At 34.5% G+C, this 24,872-nt stretch overlaps 1 protein-coding gene across 1 annotated transcript in view; it reads left to right on the top strand.

Moving 5' to 3' along the window:
- LOC128655955 (cytochrome P450 2K6) overlaps positions 1 to 24,872 on the top strand; it is a 236,806-nt gene that overhangs the window by 75,438 nt on the left and 136,496 nt on the right. The window contains exons 4-5 of the mRNA XM_053709565.1: positions 19,853 to 20,002; positions 21,527 to 21,687. Coding sequence (XP_053565540.1) covers positions 19,853 to 20,002; positions 21,527 to 21,687 — 311 coding nt within the window. The remainder of the gene's footprint in view (positions 1 to 19,852; positions 20,003 to 21,526; positions 21,688 to 24,872) is intronic.

The following is a 24,872-nucleotide window of genomic DNA, read 5'->3' as shown; positions in this document are numbered from 1 at the left end:
AGACACTGGCTGGCTATCAGAGCTAACCAGCTGGCTCCCTCCGGTCTCAGAACTCCTCCACTGCAGGTGTATGGTAATGCTGGGCTCACCAAATGAGTATCCAAGCCAACAGATAAAATCAAAGTCTTTTATTCTTATGACAATGATGGCTGTGATACAATAGTTTGTATAGGTGAGCCTATGGAAATATGCTACGCGTTTCTCGGCTCTAACGGCCGTTTCATCAGGCATATTTTACATCAAACATTCTTCGGCTTTTATAGCCGCAATTACCATACATCCTGCATAAAAGAAACCTCCCTAAAAAAGGGTGTGTGGAATCATTAACCAATCCCTATCTCTTGTGTTCGTACCTTGTACTCTGATTTGCCACTTACACTGGGTGTGTGTGGATCTCAACCCAACTACCTGTGTTAATCACTGGGGGATATGCGTGATAGTATGCACAGCTGACCTGAGCTCCATTGATGCGCACATTTCTTACATGTAGTGCTATGTCGTGCTATATTAGATCTATAGATCATGATATCCTTCATATACGTAAACTATATCCCGGATGTTACTAGTATACCATTTACTCGTGTATGGCTAATATATATATTGATGATCATACATAAAATTCATATATATATATATGTATACATCGCACCTAACTTATTTAAAAAAAATTATAAATTTAAAATTAAAAACTATATTTATGGATAGCTAAAATCATTATTTAATATAAGAATTTATATATCCATAAACAATTGCTACACTTGAAGGATCAAGAGCCTATATTTCAATTTTTCCCACAAATTCCAAAGGCAAATGAGTGTAATGTATGTATATATACCCTTGTAAAGTTGCGGTCTCCAATTTCCTAGTGTGTATATTACTGCATGACCTTTTACGATAAAACTAAAGAATTTAATTATTTACCTAATGCACCTTTCTTTCTAACCAAGGCATTACAGGGCCCATAATACTTTTAATATTTATTATTACTGAGATTATACTATGCACTATAAAGATCACATCCAAGGATATACGGTATTAACTAATGTGCCTTACTAATCTGTTTTTTAACGTGGCTGTTATACCTTGCTTGTTCTTTTTTTATTATGCAAATATATAAAGAATATTCTAAATAATGAATATTACGTGTGGTTTTGTGTTGAATATAATATCCCTTACATGGTGATAAAAAGGTGTGTTACACCATTTTGTGATTAGTGGGTTAGATGTAATATATTAACTATTATAGTCCCTAATACTACTACATTGTGCACTCAAATATACTTAAAAATACTTGCAGATACTTCATCTATGTGAATCTATATTCTTCCTAATTCATACCTATAGTTATAAATTTTGTACATTATCATAGTAGTGTAAAGTAAAAATTATTATTAGTGTATTAATATTATTAATGCAATCTTTTGCTATGTGAACTATTGATTATGGTGAATAGATATGTGAAGCAATACAACGTGAATGATGTTAACTTCCTCTATTAATGTGAATATTAATAAATAATAATAGTGATCCTAAATTTGTGTAAAATGATAAATTTTATATACCCATATGTGACTGTGATTTTGGTCTGATTATTTTTATTTTTATTTTTATTTTTATGATACTCGGTGCTCTGTCCAGATCATATTAAATGGTTTTTAGTTGGTATTGAACCAATGCCCTAATCTAATATTCGATAGATGATTGTATTAAGATATATCTACTAGATACACTAAGGGGATAATCCCCTTCATGGTGCCATTTGGAGAAAAAATTAACCCACTTATATATATAGGGCTAAATCTTCCTGTCCTAACATATATATCCAGGTAGTTTTGATACAATATATCTATTTAAAAGGCTGCAGAATCAATCACTTCATTGAGCCCATTGGGGAACAATGTACCAAACTTATATATCCAAAAAGTTTCGCGTTGGCGCAACTTAGTGAATCTATTATATTTGTTAGACCCTGGAATGCTTTCTATTGGTGTAATGTTGAATGTGCACTTTTCACCTTTGTGTTCTAACATATAATGTCTGGACACTCTGTGTTTGTCTGATAAATTCTTAATATTAGGAAGATGCTCACTCCACCTCGTACGTATATTTCGCATTGTACGTCCCAAATATTGTATCCCACATCTGCAGGACAGCACATAAATTACAAAGCTGGAGCTGCAATTCAAATATTCTCCAATCTCGAATATTTCTCCAGTGCTATGGGCCTTGATGCTTTTAGTGCCATGTGTTATATATTTGCACATAAAACATCTAGTTTTTCCGCATCTATCCGCGGATAAGCACTTATAGATGCGGAAAAACTAGATGTTTTATATGCAAATATATAACACATGGCACTAAAAGCATCAAGGCCCATAGCACTGGGGATTGATTCTCCAAATGGCACCTTGAAGGGGATTATCCCCTTAGTGTATCTAGTAGATATATCTTAATACAATCATCTATCGAATATTAGATTAGGGCATTGGTTCAATACCAACTAAAAACCATTTAATATGATCTGGACAGAGCACCGAGTATCATAAAAATAAAAATAAAAATAATCAGACCAAAATCACAGTCACATATGGGTATATAAAATGTATCATTTTACACAAATTTAGGATCACTATTATTATTTATTAATATTCACATTAATAGAGGAAGTTAACATCATTCACGTTGTATTGCTTCACATATCTATTCACCATAATCAATAGTTCACATAGCAAAAGATTGCATTAATAATATTAATACACTAATAATAATTTTTACTTTACACTACTATGATAATGTACAAAATTTATAACTATAGGTATGAATTAGGAAGAATATAGATTCACATAAATGAAGTATCTGCAAGTATTTTTAAGTATATTTGAGTGCACAATGTAGTAGTATTAGGGACTATAATAGTTAATATATTACATCTAACCCACTAATCACAAAATGGTGTAACACACCTTTTTATCACCATGTAAGGGATATTATATTCAACACAAAACCACACGTAATATTCATTATTTAGAATATTCTTTATATATTTGCATAATAAGAAAGAACAAGCAAGGTATAACAGCCACGTTAAAAAACAGATAAGTAAGGCACATTAGCTAATACTGTATATCCTTGGATGTGCTCTTTATAGTGCATAGTATAATCTCAGTAATAATAAATATTAAAAGTATTATGGGCCCTGTAATGCCTTGGTTAGAAAGAAAGGTGCATTAGGTAAATAATTAAATTTTTAAGTTTTATCGTAAAGGGTCACGCAGTAATATACACACTAGGAAATTGGAGACCGCAACTTTACAAGGGTATATATACATACATTACACTCATTTGCCTTTGGAATTTGTGGGAAAAATTGAAATATAGGCTCTTGATCCTTCAAGTGTAGCAATTGTTTATGGATATATAAATTCTTATATTAAATAATGATTTTAGCTATCCATAAATATAGTTTTTAATTTTAAATTTATAATTTTTTTAAATAAGTTAGGTGTGATGTATACATATATATATATATGAATTTTATGTATGATCATCAATATATATATTAGCCATACACGAGTAAATGGTATACTAGTAACATCCGGGATATAGTTTACGTATATGAAGGATATTATGATCTATAGATCTAATATAGCACGACATAGCACTACATGTAAGAAATGTGCGCATCAATGGAGCTCAGGTCAGCTGTGCATACTATCACGCATATCCCCCAGTTATTAACACAGGTAGTTGAGTTGAGATCCACACACACCCAGTGTAAGTGGCAAATCAGAGTACAAGGTACGAACACAAGAGATAGGGATTGGTTAATGATTCCACACTCCCTTTTTTAGGGAGGTTTCTTTTATGCAGGATGTATGGTAATTGCGGCTATAAAAGCCGAAGAATGTTTGATGTAAAATATGCCTGATGAAACGGCCGTTAGAGCAGAGAAACGCGTAGCATATTTCCATAGGCTCATCTATACAAACTATTGTATCACAGCCATCATTGTCATAAGAATAAAAGACTTTGATTTTATCTGTTGGCTTGGATACTCATTTGGTGAGCCCAGCATTACCATACACCTGCAGTGGAGGAGTTCTGAGACCGGAGGGAGCCAGCTGGTTAGCTCTAATAGCCAGCCAGTGTCTACAAGCACATAGGTGTGCTCTAACAAATTGTGAGTACCCTGTGTGAAAAGTTTGGTGCTGATTTAATTTGCTATCACAGATACACACATTTGAGCGCTTTTGTATTTGCAGACTGAGAGTGAGTGGAGACCGGAGGGAGCCAGCTGGGTAGCTCTGATAGCCAGCCCGCAACTACAAGCACATAAGTGTGCTCATTCAAATTGTGAGTAGTCTGTGTGAAGACTTGTTGCATCTTCAAATTACAGCTTGTTACAGATACACACATTTGGGCGCCTCTCTTGTGTTTTTATCTTTTTAGATCTACTACTACACAGTGGAGGAAGGGAGAGAGCAGCCTGAATATTCGGTGTACAAGCCTTAAAGTGTGAAACTAACTCTGCAATTTGGACTTTTAAATAAGACTTTGGGTACCCTTATCATAAATTGGACATATATCTTTTATTTTGGGGGAGATCGTATGTATTGAGCAACTATGTTCATATGTCTATTGTGATTTAGGGTTATATCGGTATCTGTATAAGGCTCACAGCGCCCTCTGGTGTATAGCTTTTGTTACACACCATCTTTTTTTAATATATAAGATCCTGCCTACCTTGCACAGTGTTTAGTGCTCCACCTGTTCGTTTGAATAAACCACTTTGGTTGCAAGTTCCAGAGTATCCTCGTTGTTTTTCTTCATTCTATATATATATATAATTATTAGTGGAAGAGCAAAGAACAGTATCGTAGGCTGGTGTAGTAATGATAAAATGGTTCTTTATTTTATCCAAATAATGGTAAAAAGACCACAGGAGGTCCGCAGCAAAAATAGTTCACAACACACACAACAGTGAATATACTGAATTGCTGACATGTTTCGGCCAAGGGCCGTAATCGTAGCTATTCAATACACCTGCACAGAAACTATTTAAAAGCAGTACTCATCATCTATTGGACAATACATAATCCAATCAGATACATCAAATGTGTGGGTGCGTTTGTGATCAATGGCATGAATAACATGATATAGAACCTCATTACTAAACTCATAGAGGCTTGTTACTACAATAGTAGTTATGCGTAATAATAATCGGCTAGATTATGAGTTTTTGTCGGTAAGGCTAATGAGCAGTTTCAGCTCACTGCTCACCTCCAGACAATGCTGGTATAACAGGGTTTTTTCAACCCGGCGTTAGCAGCAAAAAAGTGAGTGGAGAGCAAAATATAGCTCCACATCTCACCTCAATACCAGCGTTGCTTACGGTAGCGGTGAGCTGTCTAAACGTGCTTGCACATGATTTCCCCATAGAAATCAATGGGGCTGATTCGGCTGAAAAATAGTCTAGCACCTGAAAAAAAGCAGCGTTCAGCTCCTAACGCAGCCCCATTGATTCCTATGGGGAAATACATTTTATGTCTACACCTAACACCCTAACATGAACCCCGAGTCTAAACACCCCTATTATTACACTTATTAACCCCTAATCTGCAACCCCCGACATCGCCGACACCGGCATTATATTATTAACCCCTAATCTGCTGCTCCGGACACCGCCGCCACCTACATTATACTTATGAACCCCTAATCTGATGCCCCCAACATCGCCAACACCTACATTATAGTTATTAAACCCTAATCTGCCACCACCAAAGTCGCCGCCACTATAATAAAGTTATTAACACCCTAAACTTAAGTCTAACCCTAACTTAAATATAATTTAAATAATTTTAAATAAAAATACTATTATTAACTAAATTATTCCTATTTAAAACTAAATACTTACCGATAAAATAAACCCTAAGATAGCTACAATATAACTAATAGTTACATTGTATCTATCTTAGGGTTTATTTTTATTTTACAGGCAATTTTGTATTTATTTTAACTAGGTACAATAGTTATTAAATAGCTATTAACTATTTAATAACTATCTAGTTAAAATAAATACAAATATACCTGTAAAATAAATCCTTACCTAAGTTTCAATTACACCTAACACTACACTATTAAATAAATTACCTAAATTAACTACAATTAATTATAATTAAATTAAATAAACTAAATTATGAAAAAAACAAACACTAAATTACAGAAAAAAATAAAATAATTACAATTTTTTTAAACTATTTACACCTAATCTAATCCCCCTAATAAAATAAAAAAGCCCCCCAAAATAATAAAAATCCCTACCCTATACTAAATTACAAATAGCCCTTAAAAGGGCTTTTTGTGGGGCATTGCCCCAAAGTAATCAGCTCTATTACCTGTAAAAAAAAAAGACAATACCCCCCCAATATTACAACCCACCACCCACACACCCAACCCTACTCTAAAACCCACCTAAACCCCCCTTAATAAAACCTAACACTACCCCCTTGAAGATCACCCTACCTTGAGACATCTTCACCCAACTGGGCAGAAGTGGTCCTCCAGACGGTCCGAAGTCTTCATCCTATCTGGGCAGAAGAAGTCCTCCAGACGGGCAGAAGTCTTCATCCAGGTGGCATCTTCTATCTTCATCCATCCGGAGCAGAGCGGGTCCATCTTCAAGACATCCGACGTGGAGCATCCTCTTCTTCCGACGACTAACACTAAATGACGTTACCTTTAAGTGACATCATCCAAGATTGCGTCCCTTCAATTCCGATTGGCTAATAGAATTCTATCAGATAATCGGAATTAAGGTAGAAAAAATCCTATTGGCTGATGCAATCAGCCAATAGGATTGAAGTTCAATCCTATTGGCTGATCCAATCAGCCAACAGAATGCAAGCTCAATCCTATTCTGGAGGACCACTTCTGCCCGGTTGGGTGAAGACGTTTTAAGGTAAGGTGATCTTCAAGGGGGTAGTGTTAGGTTTTATTAAGGGGGGATTGGTGGGTTTTAGAGTAGGGTTGGGTGTGTGAGTGGTGGGTTGTAATGTTGGGGGGGTATTGTCTTTTTTTTTTACAGGTAATAGAGCTGATTACTTTGGGGCAATGCCCCGCAAAAAGCCCTTTTAAGGGCTATTTGTAATTTAGTATAGGGTAGTGATTTTTATTATTTTGGGGGGCTTTTTTATTTATTAGGGGGATTAGATTAGGTGTAATTAGTTTTAAAAAATTGTAATTATTTTATTTTTTTCTGTAATTTAGTGGGTTTTTTTCCGTAATTTAGTTTATTTAATTTAATTATAATTAATTGTAGTTAATTTAGGTAATTTATTTAATAGTGTAGTGTTAGGTGTAATTGTAACTTAGTTTAGGATTTATTTTACAGGTATATTTGTATTTATTTTAACTAGGTAGTTATTAAATAGTTAATAACTATTTAATAACTATTGTACCTAGTTAAAATAAATACAAAGTAAAATAAATTTGACTGTAAAATAAAAATAAACCCTAAAATAGATACAATGCAACTATTAGTTATATTGTAGCTATCTTAGTGTTTATTTTATCGGTAAGTATTTAGTTTTAAATAGGAATAATTTAGTTAATAATATTATTTTTATTTCAAATTATTTAAATTATATTTAAGTTAGGGTTAAACTTTAGTTTAGGGGCTAATAACTTTATTATAGTATTTAGTTTAAAATAGGAATAATTTAGTTAATTGTAGAAATTTTATTTAGATTATTTTAAATTATATTTAAGTTAGGGGTGTTAGGTTTAGGGTTAGACTTAGGTTTATGGGGTAATACATTTAATATAGTTGCGGCGGAGTTGGGGGTGGCAGAATAGGGGTTAATAAATGTAGGTAGGTGTCGGCGATGTTAGGGACGGCAGATTAGGGGTTAATAAAATGTAACTAATGTTTGCAAGGCGGGAGTGTGGTGGTTTAGGGGTTAATATATTTATTGAAGTGGCAGCGATGTCTGGTCGGCAGATTAGGGGTTAAAAATATTATTTAAGTGTTTGCGATGTGGGGGGGCCTCGGTTTAGGGGTTAATAGGTAGTTTATGGGTGTTAGTGTACTTTTTATCACTTTAGTTAAGAGTTTTATGTTACGGCGTTAGCCCATAGAACTATTAACTACTGACTTTTAAATGCGGTAGGAGTCTTGACAGGACAGGGTCTACCGCTCACTTTTTCCAAGACTTGTAATACCGGCGTTAGGCAAATCCCATTAAAAAGATAGGATACGCAATGTACGTAAGTGGATTTTTGGTATGCTCGAGTCACGGAAGAAAAGTGAGCGGTACACCTGTACCTGCCAGACTCGTAATACCAGCGGGCATTAAAAAGCAGCGTTGGGAACTCTCAATGCTGCTTTTTAAGGCTAACACAAGACTAGTAATCTAGGCGAATGTTACTTATGTATGTAAAATAGCAATAAGCTAATTGTGTTAAAGGAACTGTGTCCCCACAATAGATTCTAATCTAAAATTACAAGATATCTATAAAGCTTATAACATACTATCATGTATGAGATAGGAGTATGTAATGGGGTTAATGCAAAAACCAATCATAACAAAGTGTAGTGTTACACAGATTATATATATATATATATTTATATATATATATATATATATATATATATATATATATATATATATAAACAGCAGGTAGGCCAGCACTCATGGTTAACATTTCATCCATCCAGTGTGCTTCCAAAGTATTGATAGTAGTGAAGAAAAGGGATGCACTCGCCAGGATTTTCAAAGTTACCATTTAATGTAACGTTGCGGGGTGTTACCCCTTTCGTCAGACAATACAAAATAACAAACTGTTACAAACTGTGTCTTTTAAACTACCCTAATTGATACAGTTTCAGGTCAACACCTGTGATGCCACTCCCACAATTAGCATATAACAGGTGAGGGCCCCCACTGAGCGTGACTATCTAATCAAATAGACAACGAACAATAAATCTATAGTGAACACCAAATCACACATATGCATTAAAGCACCATAAAGCAGAAATCATGCAGGACATGGCACAGAACTGGTTTGCAAACCAAAGAAAAAAATGAAAAAACCCCAGGGATAGAATAATAGTACTTGATAAGCTGTAAATACCTTAAGTTGATTGGTGCCGACAGGTGGTTGTCATAGCAACCATATCAACAATACTACAGCCCCCAATCAGGTGAGATGTATATGCAAGCCAATCAAATGTTCTAGGACATGGAGGAGGGCCCAACCCCCCCAAAAAATAGATATAGTGGCCAGCACTGGAAGTGAACATAAACATAAAAATCATAAGCATAAAAATAAATATAAATGTAAAGCATAAAAATAATATGCATACAGCAACAATATGATCCCAAATCATAATATAGTAGCATAAAGCTAGCCAACTTTTGTAAAATCAGCACATATGATATGAATATAACAAGGTAATAAAAAAAACAGGATGACAAAAGAATTCATTTTCTGGATCTTCAGCTATTCAAGGATGGAAGCCTTCTGAAGAGTATACTTTACAGAAAAGAGACGGATAGGAACTCACTGCTATCTTTTGTTAGTGGACATCCACCAGCACCCAAGAGATCCCTGCCTAAATCCCAGTTCAAAAGGGTCCTAAGAAACAACTCAGATGAAGAAAAAGCCCAGCAACAGATGGAAGAAATGTACATAAGGTTCCAGGACAGAGGCTACCCCACTAAAACCCTACATCAACAGTCACCATCAAGTGTTTCCATTTAAAAATTACTGTTCTTTGCTCTTCCACTAATAATACTATTTGACCAGGAATCGTTAGGCTGGCAGAGCTCCCACACAGTTTCCTTGAGTGCCGAGAAGTACCGGTTTTCAAAGAGCCTGACAGGCTGGAAAGCTGCCATGTGACTAGACACACCTCCCCCCGCAGCAAAGGCTCAAGGCGTACTGAAGCAAAGCAAGCCGACACACTGATACATAGAGGAGAGGTGAAAAAAGTTGGTGTGGTAATCCTGAAGGTGAGAAAGTACAGCACGCCATCCCCACAAGCCAACCCTCCCAGGTATCCAGGTAGTCGACAGCGTCATACGGAGGAAGACGGTACAAGGTGGTGGTGAGTTGACACAGCTACTAGCTGTAGAGCACAGGCTGCTCCAATATAAAACCACTCCCGCTCTGGGCAATATCAAGTATTGTGGCATAAGAAGGCTACGTAAGCTTCCTCTATCATTATATCCTATATATTGAGGGTTTTGTAGTGTGTCTAGTCTGAAGTGTATCCATTGTTCTGTTACGGCATCAGAGAGAGATTTATCCATTGCTGTACACATATGCATATGAATTGGAGATCATATGCATAAGCATTTTCAAGGAACTGTTGATAGTGATATTATCACTCATGTATTTATTGGTATAGCCATCAGTGTTTTTCACCTTTGTATATTTGATATATATATATATATATATATATATATATATATATATATATATATATATATATATATATATATATATATATATATATGTACTGGAGACCTTTGTAGTCAAGTAGCTGAAAACAAATCATCGTGTTAAAATGTGTATTTACTGTTAATATTTCACATTCCAATTTTCTTCACATAAGGGAATATGTTCTATGTATTTTTAAATAGATACGTATGTTTATATATATATATATATATATATATATATATATACATATGTATAGTTATATATTTTACCAAAAAAACAACAGATATAAGACTAGATTACGAGTAGAACATTATTTATCGCTCCTGCTTGCTCACTAACTCCACTCAAAGTAATTTGGGTACTGCGCATATTAAAAGTTTAAAGTAAAACGTTTTCGCTCGTGCGCTAGCCGATGTTTGCAAAAAGTTAACCTTTGAATATCAAGACATCAATAACGCATTGCCCCAAAGTCAATGTAGGGCAAAAAAGTGAAAAAAAAAAAACACCCTACTCGCATGCAAACCTATCACATTTTCTCAAGTGCACTAACCTGACATGAATATATTAATATTTCACATTCCAATGTTCTTTACATAGAAGAATATGTTCTATTTATTCATAATGACAAATTTCTATATATGATGTTTTTTTAGTAATATATATGTCTATGCCTAGATAGATCGATAGATAGATAGATAGATAGATAGATAGATAGATAGATAGATAGATAGATAGATAGATAGATAGATAGATAGATAGATAGAGGATATCCATTTATCTTTGTGAAGAACATTGAAATGTGAAATATTTGCATTAAATACATAGTTAAACATGAATATTGCATAAATATAATTTTACATGTTTTCATCTACTTAAAGGGACAGTCTACATGGGTTTGCAAGCACCTTGTTTGGGATTGTTGTGCTGTGGGCATCCTCACGCCGTCCTGTGCCACCTCATGCAGGGCAAAAGTGATTACAGTATTCTGGGGAAAATGTATTTATTCAGCAGCACTAATATGGCCGCCAAAGTCCTCCTCCCTCCTTCTTCCTCCTTCTTGTGGGTTTGTTACAAATTGCACCCAGCAGTGTGTGTAAATGGACTGAGACACAGACACATTGCAGACACATTGCACATGCGCAAAACTACAGCACGCGTCATGAATTTTACAAGTGAAAGCCTGATCATTGGATGCTGCTACACAATAGAAGCACCAAAGGATTCTCTTGGAAGAGTTTGCTGCCATCCTACAACGGCCGAATGGAAAAGTATTTTTTAAAATACTTTTGTCTTTTGCCCTGCATGAGGTGGCACAAGATGGTGTAGGGTGCCCGCAGCCCAACAATCCCAAACAAGGTTCTTGCAAACCCATGTAGACTATCCCTTTAACTGTAAAGTGCTCCAATGCACTTCTATATGTATACATGTGAATTTATGTGTTTATATGTGTTTAAATGTCTATAAATACATAAATAATCTTTGAGCCTTTATAACTATTTAATGGATTTTTTTAATAATTTTTATTAGGCAGTGTTATTATAAGTGTAACTGTATTTTTAAATGTATTTTTGATGTGTTGTGTGACAGTTTTTGACTCACTGAACAGTTAACAGAGCTCTGAAGTCACTCTATCCCGAAGTGTGTTATATTAAATTGTGTTCAATTGGTCGTTTTTACTTTTAACCTGTAATGCACCACTCGTAATCCAGTCAATATATAGAAGTATGTATTAATGAAATATTCCTCTATGTCAAAAATACTGGAATGTAAAATATTCGTATTTCATGTCAAGTAAGTTCACTTCGGGGGAATACGTTAACGTGGTTGCAATATTCAGACTTCGGCATTTTGCACGTGCTGGGCTAGAGCTTGTGCGATAACTTTTTACTTTCCAATGGTAACATACGCGCTACCCAACACATGCAAAAAGCCTCAGTCTAGAGGAGATAACGCAGGATCAGGATCCATAAATAGCAATCCAGTCAATCCAGTCTGAGTAAGCAGTAGACTGTTAGATATTAATATGCTAATGCAATGCCTTCTTTTTTTTACAACACAATTTAAAGTCAGTACAAAGGGTTTACTAAGTCAAAGAGCCTTTAGAAGGCAGCATTATGCCTTTATTATTATTTAAAGGGATACTAAACCCCAAAAGATTATTTCATGATTCAAACAGAACTTATCATTTTAAAAAAGCTTCCAGTTTACTTCTATTATCAACTTGCTTTGTTCTCATTTGTTTCTCATTTCATGTTGTGTTTTGTTGAAGAGATACTTAGGTAGGTTTCTGTAGCACTACATGATATAGTCCGGCCATCTAGGGCCCGATCCGATATGCAGCGTCGCCCGCAAAAGCCGGTGACGCCGAATTTTGCGCGGGTTTGGTATCTTATATACGGCGTAACCTAGAATTTACGCTCATATATTTCTGCCTTTGCCTGTAGTTTTTTGGGCCATAGGCAGGTATACCAAACCCTCGCAGTTTGGTATCCAATATACAGCGTAAGGACTTATGTGGTGAAAATGGAGAAATCTTACTCCATTTTCACTTTGCCACAAAATGCAGCCGTAGTAAGCATTACGCTGTCTATTGGAGCCCCGTAACTCCCTAAACTACCTGCTAAATAAAACCTAACACCTAACGCATGCGCAATGTCTATCTACCTGTCAACCACGATCCCCCTCCGCAATCCCTAATAAAGTATTTAACCCCTAACCCGCCGCTCCCGGACCCCGCCGCCACCTACATTAAAAGTATAAACCCTAATGTGATCCCCCTACACCGTCGCCAGCTACATTACATACCCCCTAATGTGAGCCCCTTACACCGCCACCATCTACCTTACCTACCCCCTAAAGTGAGCCCCTACCCCGCCGCCATCTACCTTACCTACCCCCTAAAGTGAGCTCCTACCCCGCCGCCATCTATTTTAAAAATATTAACCCCTAATTTAATCCCCCTACACCGCCGCCACTTATATTAAACACATTAACCCCTAATTTAATCCCCCTACACCGCCGCCACCTATATTAAACACATTAACCCCTAATCTAATCCCCCTACACCGCCGCCAGCTATATTAACTATATTAACCCTAATTATATTAGGGTTAATATAATTAATATCGTTATTATATTATATATATATTAAGTATAATAACCCTATCTAACTCTAACATCCCTAACTAAATTCTTATTAAAATAAATCTAATTAATATTAATATTATTAATTAAAATATTCCTATTTAAATCTAAATACTTACCTATAAAATAAACCCTAAGATAGCTACAATGTAATTAATAATTACATTGTAGCTATTTTAGGGTTTATATTTATTTTACAGGTAACTTGGTATTTATTTTAACTAGGTACAATAGCTATTAAATAGTTAATAACTATTTAATAGCTACCTAGTTAAAATAATTACCAATTTACCTGTAAAATAAATCCTAACCTAAGTTACAAATACACCTACACTATCAATAAATTAAATAAACTACAAATATCTAAACTAAAATACAATTAAATAAACTAAACTAAATTATAAAAACAAACACTAAATTACAAAAAATAAAAAAAGATTACAAGATGTTTAAGCTAATTACACCTATTCTAAGCCCCCTAATAAAATAATAAAGCCCCCAAAATAAAAAAAAATCCCTACCCTATTCTAAATTAAAAAAGTTAACAGCTCTTTTACCTTACCTTGCCCCAAAGAAAACAGGGTTTAGAATAGGGGTATGTGGGTGGTGGGTTGTAATGTTGGGGGGTGGTATTGTGGGGTTTTTTTACAGGCAAAAGGGGTGGTAAGGTAAAAGAGCTGTTAACTTTTGAAATTTAGAATAGGGTAGGGAATTTTTTTTATTTTGGGGGCTTTATTATTTTATTAGGGGGTTTAGAATAGGTGTAATTAGCTTAAAAATCTTGTAATCTTTTTTTATTTTTTGTAATTTAGTGTTTTTTTTTTGTAATTTAGTTTATTTAATTGTATTTTAGTTGAGATATTTGTAGTTTATTTAATTTATTGAGAGCGTAGGTGTATTTGTATCTTAGGTTAGGATTTATTTTACAGGTAAATTGGTAATTATTTTAACTAGGTAGCTATTAACTATTTAATAGCTATTGTACCTAGTTAAAATAAATATCAAGTTACCTGTAAAATAAATATAAACCCTAAAATAGCTACAATGTAATTATTAATTACATTGTAGCTATCTTAGGGTTTATTTTTTAGGTAAGTATTTAGATTAAATAGGAATATTTTAATTAATAATATTAATATTAATTAGATTTATTTTAATAAGAATTTAGTTAGGGATGTTAGAGTTAGATAGGGTTATTATACTTAATATATATATATATAAAATAATAACGATATTAACCCTAATATAATTAGGGTTAATATAGTTAATATATATAATATAATAACTATATTAACTATATTAACCCTAATATAATTAGGGTTAATATCGTTAATATATATAATATAATAACAATTTTAACTATATTAACCCTAATATAATTAGGGTTAATATAGTTAATATAGCTGGCGGCGGTGTAGGGGGATTAGATTAGGGGTTAATGTGTTTAATATAGGTGGTGGCAATGTAGGGGGATTAGATTAGGGGTTAATTTGTTTAATATAGGTGGCGGCGGTGTAGGGGGATTAAATTAGGGGTTAATATTTTTAAAATAGATGGCGGCGGGGTAGGAGCTCACTTTAGGGGGTAGGTAAGGTAGATGGCGGCGGTGTAAGGGGCTCACTTTAGGGGGTAGGTAAGGTAGATGGCGGCAGGGTAGGGGCTCACTTTAGGGGGTAGGTAAGGTAGATGGCGGCGGTGTAAGGGGCTCACTTTAGGGGGTAGGTAAGGTAGATGGCGGCAGGGTAGGGGCTCACTTTAGGGGGTAGGTAAGGTAGATGGCGGCGGTGTAAGGGGCTCACTTTAGGGGGTAGGTAAGGTAGATGGCGGCGGGGTAGGGGCTCACTTTAGGGGGTAGGTAAGGTAGATGGTGGTGGGGTAGGGGCTCACATTAGGGGGTTATAGATTTAATATAGCTGGCGGTGGGGTCCGGGAGTGGCGGTTTAGGGGTTAATAATTTTATTAGGTGGCGGTTTGGTCCAGGAGAGTGGCGGTTTAGGGGTTAATACATTTTTTATTGTTAGGATAGTGAGGGGGTATAGCGGATAGAGGGTTAGACGTGTCAGGCTATTTTTGGGAGGTGTGTTAGACAGTACGGGTGATTTTATAACTTAGTCAGGTTTTGTAGGCACCAGCAGTTTCTAAAGTGCCGTAAATCACTGGCGACTCCAGAAATTTGTACTTACGCAGATTTCTGGACATCGCTGGTTTGTCAGACTTACGGCACTTTAGCCTCTGACAGTGCTGTATATGGGATAGCTTGAGTTGCGAGCTGAAACTACGAGCGGCGGGGGTTCCCTCGCTTGTGCCGCAAACTACGATCTATATCTGATCGCGCCCCTAGTGTTCTTGTATTCTTGCAAAACTGCTGCCACATAGTGCTTCAGACACATGCACGCTCCTGAGCTTACAACAAAAGATAACAAAGAGAACAAAGAAAATTGAAAAAAGAAGTAAATTAGAAAAGTTGTTTAAAATTGCATGTACAATCTGAATCATAAAAGAAAAATTTGGGATTTCATGTCCCTTTAAAGGGACAGTCTAGGCCAAAATAAACTTTCATGATTCAGATAGAGCATGTAATTTTAAACAATTTTCCAATTTACTTGTATCACCAATTTTGCTTTGTTCTCTTGGTATTCTTAGTTGAAAGCTTAACCTAGGAGGTTCATATGCTAATTTCTTAGACCTTGAAGCCCACCTCTTTTCAGATTGCATTTTAACAGTTTTTCACCACTAGAGGGTGTTAGTTCAGTTATTTCATATAGATAACACTGTGCTCGTGCACGTGAAGTTATCTGGGAGCAGGCACTGATTGGCTAGACTGCAAGTCTGTCAAAAGAACTGAAAAAAGGGGCAGTTTGCAGAGGCTTAGATACAAGATAATCACAGAGGTTAAAAGTATATTATTATAACTGTGTTGGTTATGCAAAACTGGGGAATGGGTAATAAAGGGATTATCTATCTTTTAAAATAATACAAATTCTGGTGTAGACTGTCCCTTTAAGGTAATTGTATACATAACAACTGTACTGGCTGACTTTTTAGCCGCCCCTTATAAGAGGACCTGTTTTGTTTTTTACTTTATTCAATAAATTGCAACCTTACTGAAAAGACAGAAAAGGAAATCATTTCAATCCTAACACCTCCAACCTACTTCCTTATTACAAATCTAAATGGATACAAAACAGTCTGTTTTAATGTTGTATTAAAAAAAAGCACTAATCAGTGCATTATACTTAATCATCGCATTATGTATTACTCATCATTTTAAGAGAATTTATGTTTCATTTATTTTTTAGTTTAATTTGTGTAAGGGTCAATTACTTCCTGTCACTGCCCCACAAAGGGGCTGTGGTCTTTCCAGGAAAGCAAAGGAGAAGCTTTTCCTTTGTAGCATTGCTAGGAGAAATATGCTCTACCTGCAGCCAGTTTATTACCCATGCTCAGTAGAGGAATTCTAATGCAAAAATTATTTTACAGTATTATTTAAGTTCTACACAAGATAACGTAACTAAAGTGGCGCTTAAATGCACACAATAGCCAAAAAAAGAAAAACATTTTTTTATGTATATATATACAGACAATATATGTAGGGGAAAGACCCATAAAAATCCCAACGATATTCAGCAAATGATTAACTGAGTAGGATTTTCTGCAATCACTCAGGCAGCTCTCTTAACCAGTCCTGGAATCACTGCATACTGAAAAACAGGAACAAAAGAGAAGAGGCACCTCATAGAGTAATAACGTCTTCAATAGAGAAGAAGCAATCAATAAAAGGAGCAAATCACGAGTAATAGAGCACCACCAGTTGTGCATGTGACATAGGCAGGAAGTATTTACTTAGGATAAAAAGACCTTTATTGTATATAGTGGGTTACAGTGTGAGCTTTTAACTGGTGACCCACTATATATAATAAAGGTCTTTTTATCCTAAGGAGTGCTGCTTTTTACTGGTGACCCACTATGTACAATAAAGGTCTTTTTATCCTAAGGAGTGCTGCTTTTTACTGGTGATCCACTATGTACAATAAAGGTCTTTTTATCCTAAGGAGTGCTGCTTTTTACTGGTGACCCACTATGTACAATAAAGGTCTTTTTATCCTAAGGAGTGCTGCTTTTTCTGTGATTATAGGAATTATTTATTTACCAAGATCAACTGATCTTCACTTTTTGTGCAATAGAGTGAGCTGCTGCAATTACTGAAGGTTGCCCATGTGGAGGGCTTATACTCACAGCATGGGCTCCATGTACTAAGCGGCGGATGGAATCTGTTGATCCGCTTGCCCGTATGTATTATTACACAATCATCGGAGTGTGTAATGCCCGTCCCTTCATTCGCGTGACCAATCACGAGACTGAAGGGACTGTCAATCACCGAGAGCGAGCAAGCTCCCTGTGATTTTTCCTCGCCACCTCAGAGGTGGCGTAGGTTGTAACAAGCAGCGGTCTAATGACGGCTGCTTCTTACATTGCGGGAACCAGGCTCGCATATGCGAACCTGCCCCGCAAAGGCTCCAGAGCAGTTTTCGCTGCTTCGTACATGGAGCCCCATGTGTCACGAGCACTACTGGTGGTGCTCTATTACACGTGACTTGCTCCTTTTATTGATTACATCATCTCTATGGAAGACATTATTACCCTATCAGGTGCTTAGCTGCTGGCTGTGGCTACATTGAGAAGTGCTCATCTAGAAATAAAACAAGTACTTTGTTTGCTTTTTAAACAAAATCTGTTTCTTTTTATGCTTACTTTGGTTTGACATACCTTTTTTTTTCCTAAAGGAGAATTGTTTCATATTCCCTTTAATGATCACCTGACTACATAAATTCTTTGCACAGGGGAAAAAGCAAGTAATTTATCCCTTAGTTATTTGACAAATTAGTTCCTAAAAACCTTTAACATTTTTACATTAACTGATCAAGTTCATTGCTGTCTCCTCTGCATTATTTACCCCATGCAAAGAAAGATACAGAGACAATCACTTGTACAAAGCAGTTTCCCTTACCTGCAGTTGGGTGATGAAAAAGGACTTGAGGTCTCTCGCCATTTGAGATGCAGAGCAGTGTGTGACATCATTTTGCTGTGTGATGATGTCACATACACCTCATTACAAAAAATGATGATCCCACTATTCAAAAGGGAGTTTCTTGTCCTTATAGCTGTCAAGTGATCATCACCAGGACATACTTGAAAATGAGAGAAATCTCAATGTATCTTTCCTGGTAAAATATTTTATAAATAAATAAATAAAAGTTTAAGCATTCCCTGTTCATTATAGAAAGGAATGCCGAATATGGCTGTGGGCTGCAGAATTCAACTTTTTTCGGTGCCAGACTGATTAATATAAAAGTGAAATACAAAAATATCTGAATTTGAACAGATATTTGTGTGGGGCACTTTTGGACTAATAAAAATCCTGCATTGAAAATAGTTGGATTCTGCAGTCATATTTGGCATTCGTTTCTCTAACAAATAATGAATGCCGTCACAATAATAGCAATCACCTATGTGTTAATTTCATAAGGTCATAGATATTGTATTTATCTAAACTAATAAAACTAAATAGGAAATTAATGTAAAATATATTTCATATTGTGCAATTCTATATAGGTTGTATTTTTTTGTATTTTCTGATATATTTTTTTTTTCTTTTTTTGCTATGCTAGGTAAGTTTGGACATGGATAATGAGTATGCATGCATTGTCTTAACTTACATATATATATATATAAGAAAAGTCCAGGCCGAGCTCAAAGCAATACAGTTTATTCCACAATAGTGACTGCAGTTAAAAACAGTTATGGATAAAAAGAATGTCAAAGAAGGCTGCAGCTGGGCTAAGTCTAAAATAAATATTGCTTAAATTCTCAAAATGTGTTGTCACAACAATGAAAATCAGAATTGTACATGGTTGTAAAATGTATCTAATATATTTTTTTAAATACTTTATTCCTACAAAATAAGTAGTTTATTCTAATTTTCAGTTATTACATTTTATTGATTAACATAACCAAAGAATACAACATTATTAAATTATTGATTCTCAATTACAACACTATATTAAAAAAATTGACACAAAAATGTGTTTTTTTATATGAATTTTTTTTTTTTGCTTATGTAGGTATTTCCGCAATCTGTAGTTATTTTTCTAAATAGAATAAGGTATAGTTTGTGTGGATATCGCACATAAATAGCACTGCCATTGATTTGTAAATGTAATCAGTCACTATTCCAATTAATTATATTTTTATTTTATTTCAGGTGTAATTTTTTCCAATGGGGAGAATTGGAAAGTCATGAGGAGATTTACTCTTTCAACATTACGAGATTTTGGAATGGGAAAACAATCTCTGGAAGAAAAAGTTAATGAAGAAAGTGATTTCTTAATTCAAAAGATTGAATCTTTTAGTGGTCAGTACATTTTAATCTTTGTTTACACATTTTACAAGATGTTTGAACAGGATGTAATTTGTTTGTAATTCTGAAACACCTATTTCTATTCAAAATGAATCATTTGAATGTCAAATAGTTTATGGCAATAATTATGTACAATAAATGAGTCTATACACTCATTTGTTTACTTGTTTGGAAACATAGGCATCTTTCAGTTACAATTTGACTTTTGGATTAAACAATTGTACTGTGATAAAACCTGAATGTACTTTTAGATTGTGAGGGGTGCAAAAATGTTCACCATAATCACATTCTCACTTAGGTATAAAATAATAATTTAATTAGAAGCTAATTAGACACCAATATAAAGAGATCATTAATTAGATCATAAACAGTCAATAATTTTAGTGGTAATAAAAAAAAGTGTTCAAAACACATCCAAAACATATTTAAATAAAGTATTACACTCATAAACAAAATAGTTATTTACTTAAAAAAATATCAATTAAATATTAATTAAAAAAAAAAAAGTTTTATAAGGGTTAAAGGGGATATGGTAGGTGACAAGGTGTTCGACTGGAAAGCGCTAATATATATCTTTAAATGTGCATAGATATTTTACAAAAAATAATCATATATATAGAGCGAGAGAAATATCTATTAAATAAAATAATGTTTCCTTATATGTGAAGGAATCTAAAGTATTTCTTACATTCTTCGGGTTTAGCTCTGTTGGTCTAGTACAGAGTTGGGTTAGTTCACAATCGATAAATGTTATTTTTTTTAGTAGCCTGTCCCATTAAAGTCTATGGGAAGAAGTTAGCGCAGTCACGATATCTGAAGTCCTGAAGCTATCACGCCTGACCTTTCGCTTGTGCTCTAAATTTTTACTTTTAATATGTATGCAAGCCCAGGTATGTTAAAATGTAAAACTCTGAACACAGTTAGCATGAGAGCGATAAAAATATTTAGGGCACCCAATGTCCCAATGTCTATATTTTTAAATGTATTTTTTTTGTGAAAAATAGATGCCCCCCCCCCCAAACAAAACAACAACATATTTTGAGTTAATGCTTGTTTGACTTACTACTGTCCGTTCAATAGAACTGTCAGAATTTTCTTTATCTGCCTGTGCACTTTAATCCCAAGAACCAGTTGTGTTTTTACTGTTAATTTTACATGAAAATAAATTAGTTTTTTGTTTATACATTTCCAAATGAACAATTACTTTGAAATGTTTTGTCCGAATGAACTCTGTTTGTATTTGTACATTTATTCATTAAGTTAATAAAAGAATATCAGACACAATATTTCAGATTTGATATTCTTTGCAACAATTTTTTGCACATGACAATATTCAGATAAAAAGTTTTAAGTTAATCTTTTAACATTCTAAAACAATATTATAAAATTCTAAAGTGTTTGTTAATTGTTATATATTTTTTTTCTTTATATAAGTTAAGATATGCAGGGAAATAACAGTAAAATACTTTAAAGCAGTGTGCAATTGGTAATTTACATATTATTTATTTTCATTAATAGGACAACCATTTGAGAACACCATGGACATGAATGCTGCTGTTGCCAACATAATTATATCTATATTACTTGATCATCGATATGATTATGAGGATCCTGTATTTCTCAGATTTATGAAAATAATAAATGAAGTTGTGAAGCTTTTGGGCCATCCAAGAATTGCAGTAAGTTATTGCTTTGAACTTGATTCTTTTTTTTTTTTTTTTTACTTTTTATTCAATTCATAATACAAGTCTACAATCAATCATCAGAGATAGGCAGTAATTGAAAACAATACAAAATAAATCAAAAATTGGTTGTCATGCATTGTTAATGTCAACACAATGTTTTCTCATAAAGAGAGCTCCAGTTCTACAAAATGCCTTAAAGGGACAGTCTACACCAGAATTTTTATTGTTTTAAAAGCTAGATAATCCCTTTATTACCCGTTCCCCAGTTTTGCATAACCAACACAGTTATATTAATATACTTTTAACCTCTGTGATTATCTTGTATCTAAGCCTCTGCAAACTGCCCCTTTGTTTCAGTTCTTTTGACAGACTTTCAGTTTAGCCAATCAGTGCCTGCTCCCAGATAACTTCACGTGTACGAGCACAGTGTTATCTATATGAAATACGTGAACTAACACCCTCTAGTGGTGAAAAGCTGTTAAAATGCATTCTGAAAAGAGGTGGCCTTCAAGGTCTAAGAAATTAGCATATGAACCTCCTAGGTTAAGCTTTCAACTAAGAATACCATGAGAACAAAGCAAAATTGGTGATAAAAGTAAATTAGAAATAAAATGACATGCTCTATCTGAATCATGAAAGTTTATTCTGGCCTAGACTGTCCCTTTAAACATACAGGTAGATTATATTCTACAATCAACTCATTCAAAGGGCACTCCAAACTTTTTTTGTATATAAATTGGGTTTTCATACCTAGTTGAAATAACTAGAAATGTAAAAATAAAAACAAAGACACAAAAAAAAAGAAGGAAAAAGAAACACCTTAGGGGAAAGGCTGCGACCAGCCTAGCCCCCGACTCCTCACCTCACTTTCCCATCCCCTCCCCCTCTTATCTAGGGCTCTAAAAATTAATTATCACAATGGCCAACTCAAGAAACATGGTACCTCTGAAAGGTACAATCAGCTGCCTTTGTATCTCCTTGAGGAAGCTAATAATTATGCTCTTCCATTTGTAATAGAAGCACTTAATTTGAGTTTATTGTTCCATGACAATTTGATTTTTAAGTTTCTGTTGGAATTCTGTCAAATTGGGGGCTTTATTTGATTTCCAATATTTCAAGATCAATAGTCTACCTACCATAATTATAGCATTAATTTGACGGACATTTTTAAAATGGGTTTCTTTTTTCTATTATTTTTTAATGATTTTGATAAATTTTATTTGACCAATAGTTTATTTTATACCAAAATGTATTTATTTTAGGGCAGCCCCAAAAACAATGATATATATCTGCCTCTAATGCCTTGCATTTGAGTCAATGCGATTCTGTTTACCAATTTGGTGTGTGATTCTCTCAAGAGGAGAGTATTGCAGCATCTACTAGTTTAAAGCTTTTCTGGACCACCTCGGGTGTAAATTGACCAAAAAAGCTCATGGTTATTCAATATAACAATGAAATAGAAGATTTACCTGCTCTGAACAGATTCAGTACTGGGTCTAGGATGCACCATTTGCCCTCCTCAGTACTATCAAATGCATAGTAATCACTTCCAGTTAGCTAATCTAATGCTATCTTTGTGATAACCACTAGATTATATATTTCAATGTCTGGTAAGGCCAGGCCACCATCAGCACTAAATAATGAAAGATTTTTAAAGGCAATGGCTCTCTATGTTTTTTCCCCCCACAGGAATTGGAGGCATCTCTGTTTTAAATACACCTAGGTCTTTCCTGTTTATCACGATTGGTAAATTCTGCATTAAATAGAAGAGTTTGGGGAATATCACCATCTTTATCAAATTTACTTTACCTGTTAGGGTTAGTTTAAATTTAGCCCAATTTTTCAAATCAGAATTTATTTTAGCAAACATTGGGGGATAATTAAGCCTGTACCATTCATTGCTATCTTTAGCTAATGTGATACCTAGATATATAAATGCTTCTTTTGCTTCTTTAAACTGAGAACCTTGATATGATTTTTTTGTTTCTTTACCCAAAAAAAATCTGTTTTAGCTGTGTTGACTTTATAGCCCGAAAAGACACTTAACTCCTGTAGTAGTTGGATTAATAAAGGGATATTTCACAAGTATTTGACATTAAAACTAATAAGTCTTCCGCATATATAGACGTTGTAACCTTTCTTGTGCCCATTTTGATCCCTTCAATCTCTCTTCTTAAACAAATAGCTAGGGGCTCAAGGGTCAGGTTAAATAAATAAGGGGATAGAGGGCAACCTTGCCTTGATCCTCTTTGTAACTGTAAACTAGGTGAAGGTCGATCATTAATAATAATAGCGGCATTAGGATGTTTATAAATTAAATAAATGAAATTAAAGAAAGGGCCCTCGTCTCCAAACCTAAAAAGCACTGTGAACAAGTGATCCCAAGTAAAGGAGTCGAAGGCCTTCTCTGCATCTATTGAGACTATTGCTGCATCTGGTCCCTTTAAAGGGTTCCTTTTCTGCAAGTTTGCCTGGAAGCTGTTCAGTATCAATTGAAATTTCCTTATGTTACATGAAAAGTTTCTACCTGGCATAAAACCTACTTGGTCTTTTTTGAATAAGGGGTCCAATACAAGATTTAAGCCTAGTTGCTATAATAATTTTAAGAATATTGTAATCGCTATTTAATAACGAAATTGGCCTATACAAACTGATCTCTGCTCTATCTTTACCTTTTTTTGGAATAAAAGATATTAAAGATGCCGTAAAGTGTCTGTAACAAGCCGTACCCTCCATGTAATAATTATTAAATAATTTAACCAATGTTTGTGTAATATCTTCTGAACGGCATTGATAAAGTTCCACCGGTATCTGATCTGGTCCAGCCGCTGCTCTCCTAATGGCAATATTTACTATTTATGGGAAATAGGTGTATTTAATTTGTCTAATTTGCTTTTTGCTAACTTTGGAGTTTGTGTACTTTTCCAAAAATTCTCCTTAACTATTATATTAGTCGAGTATAATTTCTGGAAATATTGTAAGATATACTTATTAATTTCGTTAATATTAGTGATCCTGCCCTGTGGGTTTTTGAGAGATTCTATGAAATATTTTTTTTTTAGTTTTAATTATATTTGCAAGGAATTTACCAGGTTTACCCCCATGGCTTTAAAAAAAAGAACGTAGTCCTAAGTTCTTCCTGTGCCATTTTTTGTGTTATAAAAACTTCTCTTTCTCTT

Source organism: Bombina bombina, chromosome 4, assembly GCF_027579735.1.
Source record: "Bombina bombina isolate aBomBom1 chromosome 4, aBomBom1.pri, whole genome shotgun sequence".
Taxonomy (NCBI): domain Eukaryota; kingdom Metazoa; phylum Chordata; class Amphibia; order Anura; family Bombinatoridae; genus Bombina; species Bombina bombina.
This window is presented reverse-complemented; position numbering and strand designations above follow the sequence as displayed.